The sequence below is a fragment of the Rhinatrema bivittatum genome, chromosome 2, assembly GCF_901001135.1.
Source record: "Rhinatrema bivittatum chromosome 2, aRhiBiv1.1, whole genome shotgun sequence".
NCBI lineage: Eukaryota > Metazoa > Chordata > Amphibia > Gymnophiona > Rhinatrematidae > Rhinatrema > Rhinatrema bivittatum.
In genome coordinates this window covers 65,854,212-65,866,344 of record NC_042616.1, presented here as the reverse complement: position 1 = coordinate 65,866,344, position 12,133 = coordinate 65,854,212, and the positions used below count along the sequence as shown (strand labels likewise).

Sequence of the window (12,133 nt, the reverse complement as noted above, 5' to 3'; positions counted from 1 at the left end):
ATGTAGAGAGGACAATGCGAGGGGCCTTAGCGTGCAACAAAAATCAAGAAAGTAAACCATCAACCTGTTTGTAAAAGTCCCTAGAAAAAAAATAGGCAGCATTGAGAAGTCAAAATTCAACTGTGGGGCCAACATCATTTTAGTGGTGTCCAACCTACCCCACCAAGTTAAATGGAGAGGAAACCATTTTAAAATAGAGTCCCAAACCATTTGCAAAAGAGATATTTCACATTGGGAGATAGTGTGAGAAAGTGTATCATAAAAATGAATGCATAGCCATCTCTTATTACCTCTAGAACCCTTTGGTCCATCATGATCTTGGTCCACTCCTCATAAAAGAGGGTCAATCTCCCGCTGTCGGCCTCCACAAAGGAGTGAACCTGCCTGGCCTCAGTGTGAGGCCTTATTTCCTCCAGCCTCTTGACCAGAATTATAGTGGGTAGATCAACATACCCATTAAAAAGACTGCTGCCGCCCCAATCTTTGCCTTTGTGATAAGGAGGAAGCATTCCTGTTGGAACAGAATCTCCTTGCATCTCAAAAACGATAACAAGGTGGGGAGTTCTTCTTGCTGTCCTTGTTATCCTCTGGCAATTTGTTTCCCTTTTACATTGCTCTAGGTCTTCCTTAACAGCTTCCCTTTAAAAGGGAAGTTACAGAGCTGCAAATTTGACCACACATCCACTGACCAATTATGCAACCACAGCAGCCTTTGAGCTGCCACTGCTAAAATCATATTCCTGATGGAAAACCTGACCAAATCATACCATGCATCTACCACATATGCCACACCTGCTTCCAAACGTGCTGCCTGCTTGGAATCAGCTGAAGAATCATCCCCCTTGTCTTGTGCCTTCTGCACCCAGCACAAGCAGGCTTACTGCATAAGGCTACCACAAATATCCGCTCGAAGACTCAAGGCTGAAACCTCGAATATCCTCTTCAACTGAATCTCCATCTTCCGATCCTGAACATCCTTTAATGCAGCTGACCCTGCCATGGGAATGGTCTTCTTCTTGGTCACTGCTGAAACAGAAGCATCCACCTTTGGAAGCATCAGCAGCTCCAAGATCTCCTCAAGCAAGAGATATGACTTCACCATAGTGCTGCTTACCTTAAGACCAGCCTCTGGAGTATCCCACTCTTGGATTACCAGCTTCTTCACTTTCTTAGGTAAAGGAAAGGTCTTTGGGGGACCATGCAGTCCATCCAGAACTGGGCCTACCTCTTCATTATCTCATTCCTCCTGTGAAACCTTGATCCCTAGTTCATCCAGAACCTGATGTATAAGAGGACATAACTCCTTCTTCCGGAACAAGCAGACCATTCTAGGCTCATCCCCTTCCGCTTTCGACGCCTTCTCCAGGTCTGACTGATCTTTAACAGTATCTGGGACATCATCCCCCGGATGGTTCCTGGGACCCACCCCAAGGTCATCTCCAGGAATCTCCTGTGGATCCTCCGAAGCATAAGAATCAGAGAAGGACCCCCTCACTATCACCTGAAGGACCTCCAAGGCCTAGACGGAAGAGAAGCCCACCAGACTTCCCTGAAGTATCCACTCTATGAACCTTAGCCAGACACATAGGTTTATGTATGTGTGGGCACTTTCCTCCTGCTCCTTGTCTGGCTAAATATGCCTTATAAAGGAACAGGACAAAATCCACAGAGAAGCCCTCAGAATCACAGGTATCACCAATGACCATCTTCCCAGCAGGGCCCTCCACATTATCTCTGTCTTCAGAAGTTCCCTGATCCATCAGTGACAGCATGGGTGGGGAATCCCTGGCCTCTCCTGAAGCAGTCTGCTTTCTGCCGGTGCCTCCATATCCCTGAAGGCTTCTTTGCCTGCCTGCAGCCCCCTCCCAAAGTTCCTTGGCCCCCGGAGACGCAATCAAAGCACAACACATCTGCATTGAGGCGTGAATGCTTCTCCCCACAAGCCTCAGAGGACTTACCGCACATCGCGGCCAGCACCATACTGATGTGTACTCCACACATGCATGCCACATTGAGAAAGCACACTGCCTTGCTGAACTTTTCCAGACTCCGTGTGTGTGATCGTGGCTTCCCCAACTCACCCCTTATTCCTGCAAAGCTGACCTCTAAATGTAAAGAACACAAAAGGGGTATACTTCCCTGTATCCCACAGCCAGGAAGGGAAAAGGGGACCTCAGAGAAACTGAAGGAACCAGTCCTCTGGGAGCTTCGTACTGAAACAGTCAGGGATATCCAACCCCTTGCTCGCACCGCTCTATCTAAAGGATGGCTCTTGAAGAAACCTAGCACCCTAGGAAGACAAAAATCTTCTTTCTTCTCTTGTTTACTTTTTTTTTAACTCCAGACTGCAGGTTAGCACCTCTACTGTCTGCTGGAGACAGAGAAATCCTGAAGGACTGCAGGTGGCACTGTCACTTAGGTAGCAGTGTCCGAAAATTTCTTTCTGTCTCCAACTGCTGGTAGGGATGCAAAACCCACTTGTCTGGACTGATATGGGGTATGTACAGGAACAAAGTTTTCCAGTTTTGCCCAACAGAAAATTTGATTAAAATGTAACAATGGCATATTTATCAAAGTAGTGCAGTACTTTCAGTGGAGAAAAAAGAGTGCTAAACTAATACAACAGAGACAACTAGAACAAGAATTGATAAATATCTCCCCAATGTTGAAAATGAATTCAAAGAGCAATGCTATCATTGAACATTTCAGGAAATTAATATTCAAGGGCAATGCAGGTCTAAAAGTTAAGGCATTGCAATAATGGACAATTCAGTACCCAAGTGTTCTGAGCATAGTTTGTTTTCCATATAGGAACCTAAGCTAGTGAGAAGGGAAATGATCTGTAGAAGGCAAAGAACCATAAAGGTTTAGGCACCGTGGGCAAAGAACCATAAAGGTTTAGGCGCCATGATTATTAACACTATGGGATGCAGAGGAAGCTTGACGCTACATCAGCCTGTTTTATGTTAAACTTGCTATTGTCATTTGTCACTGCCTAATTCTGTGTGAACACTGTGCTAAACTAGTCTGTGTCCCACAATCTTACCATCTTTTCCCTTTTCTGAACTCAATTAAAAAAAATCATGTACATTCTCTTGCTGCATCTTGATGTATACTGTATATGGAAGCTGGTATACCAATTTTGATTAGGCAGATCAAGGATCTGGGCTTTTCTGTGTGCTGCTCCTATTTTATGGAATGCCTTATCAAAATAAAAAATGTTATGTTAGATATTGTGTGTGTGTTTGTGTGTGCGCGTGCGTATGTGTATGTATGTATACATAATGCACATGCATGCACACACGCACGCACACACGCACACATTGGATTGCAGAATTTGTTATCAGGAGAAAAAATAGCTCATTTTAGATACAAATGAATTGTTGAGATTACTTACCTGATAATCTCCTTTTCCTTAGTGTATGCAGATGAACTCAAAACAAGTGGGTATAGGGTGCTCGTGCTAGCAGTTGGAGACGGATCTGACGTCAGCCCGGGTACATATACCCCCGCAGGAAGTGCAACAATTCAGTAATCTTCCTTGCAAAAGCTTTATGGATATATGTGTAACTGACCGATCGATTAAATGAACAGGATTACCCTGACCGATTGATAGTAGCTGGAGACCGCCAGTGTTCTCAACCGGAAGGCGTCGACACCCGGCAGGGTGGATGCCCTATTATAAGAAAACATGGCTTACCTTGAGTCGGTGAATCCCCATGTATTCCGGCAGCCGGGCGGGATGCTGAGTCCATCTGCATACACTAAGGAAAAGGAGATTATCAGGTAAGTAATCTCAACATTTCCTAGCGTGTAGCAGATGGACTCAAAACAAGTGGGATGTACAAAAGCTACTCCCGGACTGGGCGGGAGGCTGCCCAAGGTCCATTCAGGATAGCCCTTGCGAATGCTGTGTCCTCCCTGGCCTGGACATCCAGACGGTAGAATCTGGAGAAGGTATGGAGGGAGGACCACGTCGCCGCCTTGCAGATCTCTGCAGGCGACAGCATCCTAGTTTCTGCCCAGGAAGCCGCTTGCGCTCTGGTAGAGTGAGCCCTGACCAGTAGAGGCGGTGGCTTTCCCGCTTCTACGTAGGCCGCCTTGATAACTTCTTTGATCCAGCAGGCGATGGTTGCCCGTGAGGCCGCTTCCCCTTGCTTCTTCCCGCTGTGAAGGATAAACAGGTGGTCTGTCTTTCGTACTGCTTCTGACATTTCCAGGTATCTGGACAGTAGCCTGCCGATGTCGAGATGGTGTAGTATTCGACCTTCTTCTGACTTCTTCAAACCTTCCGTGGTAGGCAAGGATATGGTTTGGTTGAGGTGGAAGTGTGAGACCACTTTGGGTAAGAAGGAAGGAACCGTGCGAAGATGGATAGCCTCTGGAGTGATTCTGAGAAACGGATCACGGCAGGACAGCGCTTGTAGCTCTGAGATGCGGCGTGCTGAGCATACGGCCAGCAGGAACACCATCTTCAAGGTCAACAAATGGAGGGACAGGCCTCGAAGTGGTCTGAAGGCATGTCCCGCTAGGAATTTTAAAACTAGGTTGAGGTTTCACAGGGGCACTGGCCACTTCAGTGGCGGGCGAATGTGTTTGACTCCTTTCAGGAACCGTGAAACGTCTGGGTGTGTGGCGATGCTGTTGCCGTCACTCCGGGGACCGTAGCAGGATAGCGCTGCCACTTGAACCTTGATGGAATTGAGGGACAGACCCTTCTGAAGTCCATCTTGCAGGAAATCCAAAATAATAGGGATCTTAACGGCATATGGATTGGTGCTGTGAGTGTCGCACCAGGCTTCAAATACTCTCCAGATCCTTATATATGTTAGTGATGTGGAGAACTTGCGTGCTCGGAGGAGTATATCTATTACCGGCCCCAAGTATCCTCTTTTCTTCAGCCTAGCCCTCTCAATGGCCAGACCGTAAGAGAGAATTGAGCTGGATCCTCGTGGAGGATGGGACCTTGCCGCAGCAGGTCCCTGTGTGGAAGCAGGGGTAATGGATTCCCTGCCAGTAGTCTTCTCATGTCTGCGTACCAGGGTCTTCTTGGCCAGTCCGGGGCCACTAGAAGAACTAGGCCTCTGTGCCGCTGAATCTTGTGTATAATGGCACCCAGCAGGGGCCATGGAGGAAAGGCATATAGCAGGATCCCCTGAGGCCATGGCTGTACCAGGGCATTGATCCCCTGGGATAGCAGATCCCGTCTGCGGCTGAAAAATCTGGGTACTTGAGCGTTGGACCGGTCCATGCCCGGCGTCCCCCACTGATCTACAATCATCTGGAAAGCTGTGGGCGACAGCTGCCAGTCCCCTGAATTTAGGCTTTCTCTGCTGAGGAAGTCTGCCATGGTGTTGTCCTTCCCGGCGATGTAGACGGCGGAGATGTCCTGGAGATTCGCTTCCGCCCAAGACATCAGGGGGGCTATTTCTAGGGATACCTGTTGGCTTCTGGTTCCGCCCTGTCGGTTGATGTATGCCACCGTGATGGCGTTGTCTGACATCACTCTGATGGCTCTGTTGCGGTCTGTGGGCAAATCGCAGGGACGCTAGCCTGACTGCCCGTGCCTCTAGTCGGTTGATGTTCCACCCCGACTCTTCTCTGTTCCACCGCCCTTGGGTGGTGATTTCTTCGCAGTATGCTCCCCATCCTTTCAGGCTCGCATCTCTCGTGAGCAGGGTCCAGGTTGGGGAGGACATTCTCGACCCCCGGCTCATGTGGCCGGGCTGCAACCACCACCGTAGCTGATTCCGCACTCTGGCTGGTAGAGGTAGGTGTACGGTGTAGTTCTGTGATCGTGGGCTCCACCGAGATAGAAGGGCGCGTTGTAATGGTCTCCTATGAGCCCGCGCCCATGGTATCACCTCCAGAGTGGATGCCATAAGGCCGAGGACCTGTAAGTAATCCCAAGCTGTGGGCCAGGTGGCGCTCAGCAGGACCTGCAGACGATTCCAGAGCTTTGATCTTCTCTTGGAGGTCAGGCTCACCTTGTCTTCCTGGGTGTCGAATCGGACTCCTAGGTATTCCAGCGACTGAGAAGGCTGTAGGGAACTTTTGTTCAAGTTTACTACCCATCCTAGGCTTTCCAGAAGAGATATAACTCTGTTGGTTGCCTGGTGGCTCTCCTCCGGGGACTTTGCCCTGATCAACCAATCGTCCACGTAGGGATGGACGAGAATTCCTTCCTTCCTGAGTGACGCCGCCACTACTACTATGACCTTGGTAAAGGTTCGCGGCGCGGTGGCTAACCCAAAGGGTAAAGCTCGGAACGGGAAGTGTTGATTCAGGACTTTGAAGCGTAAATAGTGCTGGTGATCCCGATGGATTGGGATATGCAAGTAGGCTTCCGACAGATCTAGGGATGTGAGAAACTCCCCTGGCTGTACTGCATTCTTGACAGACCGCAGGGTTTCCATGCAAAAGCTGGGGACCCATAGGTGTCGGTTGACCGACTTGAGGTCCAGGACGGGCCTGAAAGTGCCCTCCTTCTTGGGCACTATGAAATAAATGGAATAATGCCCAGAATTTATCTCCCCTGCAGGTACTGGGATTATAGCTTTTAGGGACAGGAGCCTCTGTAAGGTAACTTCTAGTGCCATCCTATTGAGGGGTGAACAAGGAGATTCCACAAACTTGTCCGGCGGGAGCCGAAGAAAGTCCAGATAGTACCCTTCTCGGATGATGGCGAGGACCCATTGGTCCGAGGTAATCTCGACCCACCTGCGGTAGAAGAGGGTTAGCCTGCCCCCTATGGCTGCTACCCCTGGATGGGTCGGCTGATTGTCATTGTGGGGTACGGCAGGGACCCGAACCCGAGCCGGTTCCCCTCTTGTTGCGCTTAGTCCGAAAGGACTGGTTCCTGGCCTGCGGACGAGGTGCTTGGTAGCGAGTCCTGTAAGGGTTGAAGCGCTAAGAGGTTCTACCTCTGGATGGTCTAGGAAAGGGCGCTGGCTTCTCCTTGGCCTGTAATCTGGCAGAAGGGTAATGGAGAGGCGCCCCATTTATTGGCCAGTTTCTCGAGATCGCTGCCGAACAGGAGGGATTCCTTAAAGGACATTCTCGTGAGACGTGTCTTGGAAGAGGAGTCGGCCGACCAATTACGTAGCCAGAGCTGCCTCCTGGCTGCCACTGCGGATGATACTCCCTTGGCTGCCGTACGGACTAGATCGGAGGCTGCGTCAGTGAGGAACGAGAGAGCTGATTCCATCTCTTCTCCCGGGGTGTTGTTCCTAGCCTGTGATAAACAGGAATGCGTCACCACGGTGCAGCAGGTCACAATTCGTAGGGACATGGCTGCCACCTCAAAGGCATGTTTCAGAATGGCGTCCATGTGCCGGTCATGTGTATCCTTGAGGGCCGTCCCCCCTTCCACCGGAATGGTGGTGCGCTTCACAATTGCGCTAACTATGGCGTCTACCTGAGGGCACGCCAGCATTTCCTTAGCTGCCGGGTCCAAGGGGTACATGCCAGCCAAGGCCCGACCCCCTTTAAATGAGGCCTCCGGCGCATTCCATTCCAGATCGATTAGCTGCTGTGCTGCTAGTAGGAGGGGAAAATGGTGAGTCATTTGACGCAGGCCCTCTAACAGGGGGTTCATTCTTGGTTCCCCCGAGGTGTCATGGCCTGGAAGAGCCAGTTCCGACAGGCATTGAGAGATCAGGCCTGGGAGATCCTCTTTCAGAAAGAAGCGCCTCATGGTCCGATATGGTTCAATCCCCGAGGGAAATTCTCCCTCCTTGGGGGGCTCTTCGTCTTCCTCAGGGCAATCTGAATCCCCATAAGAGGGGGTTCCGGGTGGCGAGTGGCCATGCCTAGGCCTTGAAGGTCCAGGGGCCGGGTCATCCAGTACGTATGGACTCGTTCGGGGCGCAGCCTGCATTGTGACAAAGGCATGAATCCCCTTGAATAATTCCACCCAGGAAAGCGAAGCTGGATCTGGCCTTAGGGGCACCAGGTCTCTCGGGTTCCCTGGTAGCTCCTCGCTGCCTGCTAGGTCCGTGTTCCCTGAGGAACTGGCAAGTGCGCTGGGCTGCGACCGGTCCTGGCCTGGAACTCCCAGGGCCTCTTCACATTGGGCACATAGGGAGTCTGCTTCCTCGCTCTGTGTGGCTCTGAGGTTGCATGCAGAGCAGAGGCTTATGCCCGATTCTGGAGGTGCCGGCTCCGCTGACGCGTGGGCTCTCTTACGCTCCATCTTGTCTGTTAACTCAGCTAGAGTCTGCGCTTTGTAATATGCACGAAAGATGTGCGCCCACCAATATGCGCTTATCAACGTGCACGTATCAACATGCGCCTATCAACTGGCGCCTATGAACGTGCGCTTATCAGCGTGCGCGTATCAACGTGCGCCTATCAACTGGCGCCTATGAACGTGCGCTTATCAACGTGCGCCTATCAACTGGCGCCTAACAGCGGGCGCCTATGAACATGCGCCTATCAGCGGGCACCTATGAACGTGCGCCTAACCGCGGGCACCTATGAACGTGTGCCTAGCAGCGGGCGCCGCCTAGCAGTGGGCGCCTATCAACGTGCGCCTAACAGAATGCGCTTAGCAACAGGCGCCTAACAGTCTGCGCTTAGCGACGGGCGCTAACAGTATGCGCTGAGCAACGGGCGCCTAACCGTATGCACTTAGCAACGGGCGCCTAACAGTATGCGCTTAGCGACGGGTGCCTAACAGCATGCGCGTAGCAACATGCGCCTATGACGCGGTGATGAACCAGGACAGAAGGCGTCAGCGAACAGACAGGCAAAATGTCGACCCCCTTGGCGGGTTGCCACGTAGGCAGACTCTGCTACTCCTCGGTTCCTCGGAGACCAACAAATAAAGATGTACGCTTTACCTTGTCTTCGGCGCTTCCCGGCTGCAACCCGGGCGGTCTCCGGCTGCGGGGGGAGAGGGTGATTACCGTCACCTCTGCGCTCGAGGAGGTGCACCCGCTGCCTCTACGCCGCGCCCGAACTCGTCTCGCTCGGGGGCCAAGCCACACCCGAGCCCTTCTCACTCGGGGGCTAGGTCCCTGCCACGATTCGGCCACCGGACCAAGGCACTCACATCTGAGGGACCGCGGAAATCACCTCGGGAAACTCAACTGGGGGAGGGACCGAATGGTATCACCGCAGGAGTGCGGGGCTCGTCTTCAGGTAGGTGTCTTCTATGAATTTAGTCGTTAGAATTTGGAAACACGCTCAGCGAGCGTGAGGTAGCTCCAAACTGCTTTGGAGATGGAAATTACTGAATTGCTGCACTTCCTGCGGGGGTATATGTACCCGTGCTGACGTCAGATCCGTCTCCAACTGCTAGCATGAGCACACTATACCCACTTGTTTTGAGTCCATCTGCTACACGCTAGGAAAGTAGATTTTGCTGCTTTACCCCTCTGAAAAATATTAGGAAAGTTGAACTCCCTAAGTAGTAGACTTCAAAATGTTTACCTCAGATTTGTCAACTCCCTGTCTTACATAAGAGTAAACTGAGACCGCCACTGGACTCGTACTTCAGGTTTCACTTTCCTCTAGGTTTATGCCAGGTACTTCCAAATGACCCAGACTGGCCACTGTTGGGGACAGGATGCTGGGTTTGGTGGACCAATGGTCTGATCCAGCACAGTACACATTATATTCTGTTGCCTGTCTTCTTATTTCACTTACCTTCTCTATTGATTTGTTTGGTTTATATTTCTTCTCTCGCTGGCTCTCTTATTTCAGCTCAACCTCCTCATCCCTTTCTCCCTCACTCTCTTCTGCCTGCTGTTGGAACCCTCCATGGCTGTGCAATATTTTGTGGCACTGTCTGCCAACGCTTGTGTGCTTTCTATTCCACATTTGTAGCCCTTGGCAGGAATTCACAACTTTTTAATGGTGGGCAGCATCTTTTTTTTTGTCATGTTTATTCTTGCTAGAGCACTGCAGTCGACAATAACTAGGATAAAAGTTATGAACTCTGTAAATTTAGTCAGAGGACCTGCAGCCAGTAAAGTGCATCTCCAGCCAGTGATACTGGAAAGAGGTGATGGGTTCAGCAGTACTTGTACAAGCAGCATGTGAGGGGAGAAGTTAAACTCTTCCTCCTTGGCTACCATCTCTCGCTCTCTTTCACTTTATTTATTAAAATTTCTGAACCACTTATCTAAAAAAAAGGTCTAGGCAATGCACCGGTCAATAACAAACCATGCCAATAACACCCCACACAAGGGCCACTCAGACAATAGCACAGTGCTTAAAAGAAAAAATATAAGGATAGAATATGCCTAGATGTGTCCAAATTAGGGTTCCCGTAAACTTATAGATCTCTGCCTTCACCAATCCCCTAAACGTTAAATAATCTGTCTCAAACATAACATTTTTTATTTTGATAAGGCATTCCATAAAATAGGCGCAGCACCAGCTTCCATATACAGTAGATATATAAATATATATGAGGTATATAGGGAGACAGAGCGAGAGGACGCATATTATTTTTTTAAATTGAGCTCAGAAGTGGGAAAAGATGATAAGGTTGTGGATCACTGACTTTCATGAATAATTTACCATCATGGCTGATAAAAAAAAATATTAGTAAATATGTATAGACAGTGGCCAATGAGTTTTTGGAGCACTGAGCAAACGGTAAAAGATGATGGATAAACACACTGAAAATGAAAAATCCATATTATTACCTCTATTGCAGTTAACATGAAGTCGTATATTCCTCCCTCATTTACAGGGTCCATCAGATCCCTAATTAGGTGTATTTCTGCCCCAAGGCGCTGTATCCTACAAAGCAAACACATAAAGTTATTTTTTTTCACAATCTTATTTATTAGTTTTCAATAAAACAATGAAGATACATCATAGCAGAACATACAACCAACATTATATCCCCTCCCTATCACCCCACCCTCCTTCTGTGTATGGGCTCCTAGAGATTAGTGGTATAAAAGCATCTCTTTCCTATAGATAATCTCACTGTAATGGCACAGGACTGGTACTTTTTACCTCACGCCCACCAGCAACATGGAACCTTAGCAGTAAATTTTCAAAGAGATTTTTTGCATGAAAATGGCATATATGTGCGTGTGTAGCATGTAAACGTTGAGAGTACAATCACTTTTTTCTATTTTATATGCACATTTTACTGGTAGAAAAAAGATGCAGGCGAGGGGAGCTCCAGGGATAGGTTCAGAACTATGCATGGCACTTGCTATTTTGTAAGGGACAGATGCATATATATTTTCCAAACTTATTCATACACTTTTACATCTGCTAAGTGGCTGGTGCAGGTGAAATCGGACTTCTCTGTTGGCTGCAGTTTATAGGTGGGAGGTCTGGGTGAACTGGTGGGCCTCAGGGTGAAGTGTTGGAGGTCTTGTTGAACTAGAGAAGGACTGGGTGAACTGGCAGAGGTTTCCGTGAGCTGGTGATTTCAAATACGCACAGCAATGAATTCTAGAGCCAGGGTCAGTAACTTTTAAACCTGTGCGCGAGCGCACATATGCAGGCATTCATCGGCCCACTCCCAGGGGCACGGATATTTTATAACATTTGCACGTATATGTGCTCATGTTATAAAATAGCCTGGCCGCATGCACATGTACACTGAATTTTAAGGGGGCACATGCCTGTGCATGCAAATCCTGCTTCTACCACATAAGTGGGGCGATTTTAAAAGGGACGTGCACTGACACATTTGCCATTTTTACCAGTTCACTTCCAGTTTGCCCAGTTAATAGATAAAGCCTCCAACCTCTCTGGTTTGATAGCCTGACAGCCCCCCTCCCCCCCCCCCCCAGTTATCCCAGACCCTTTAAACCCCTCCAAAATGGCTTTTTTTTTGGATTTACATGCCATCCATAGCAGAAGTAAAGTTATATGGCAGGGAGCCTTGGCACACGCCGGATCATGTAAGTATTTACGCACAAATTTCTGGTTAAAGTCCTGAAACACCCTTGTATCACCCAGCCCCACCCAGATCATGCCTATGCCCTGCCCCTTTTTGACAAGTTCCGAGATGTACACGCAACAACATTTACGCGTATATCCAGGCGGCTTTTAAAATCCGCTTGGCTCCCGTGAGCCCAACATATCCGCGCATCCCCCATTTAATGTATGCATCGGACTTTTAAAATTCTCATTGTACTCTTTCCACTCCTCT

At 49.4% G+C, this 12,133-nt stretch overlaps 1 protein-coding gene across 5 annotated transcripts in view; it reads right to left on the bottom strand.

Annotated features, from left to right (window-relative positions):
* ALS2CL (ALS2 C-terminal like) overlaps positions 1-12,133 on the bottom strand; it is a 297,669-nt gene that overhangs the window by 22,572 nt on the left and 262,964 nt on the right. For all 5 annotated transcript variants that reach the window (XM_029588275.1, XM_029588272.1, XM_029588276.1 and 2 more), the window contains one exon: positions 10,659-10,755. In XM_029588275.1, coding sequence (XP_029444135.1) covers positions 10,659-10,755 — 97 coding nt within the window. The remainder of the gene's footprint in view (positions 1-10,658; positions 10,756-12,133) is intronic.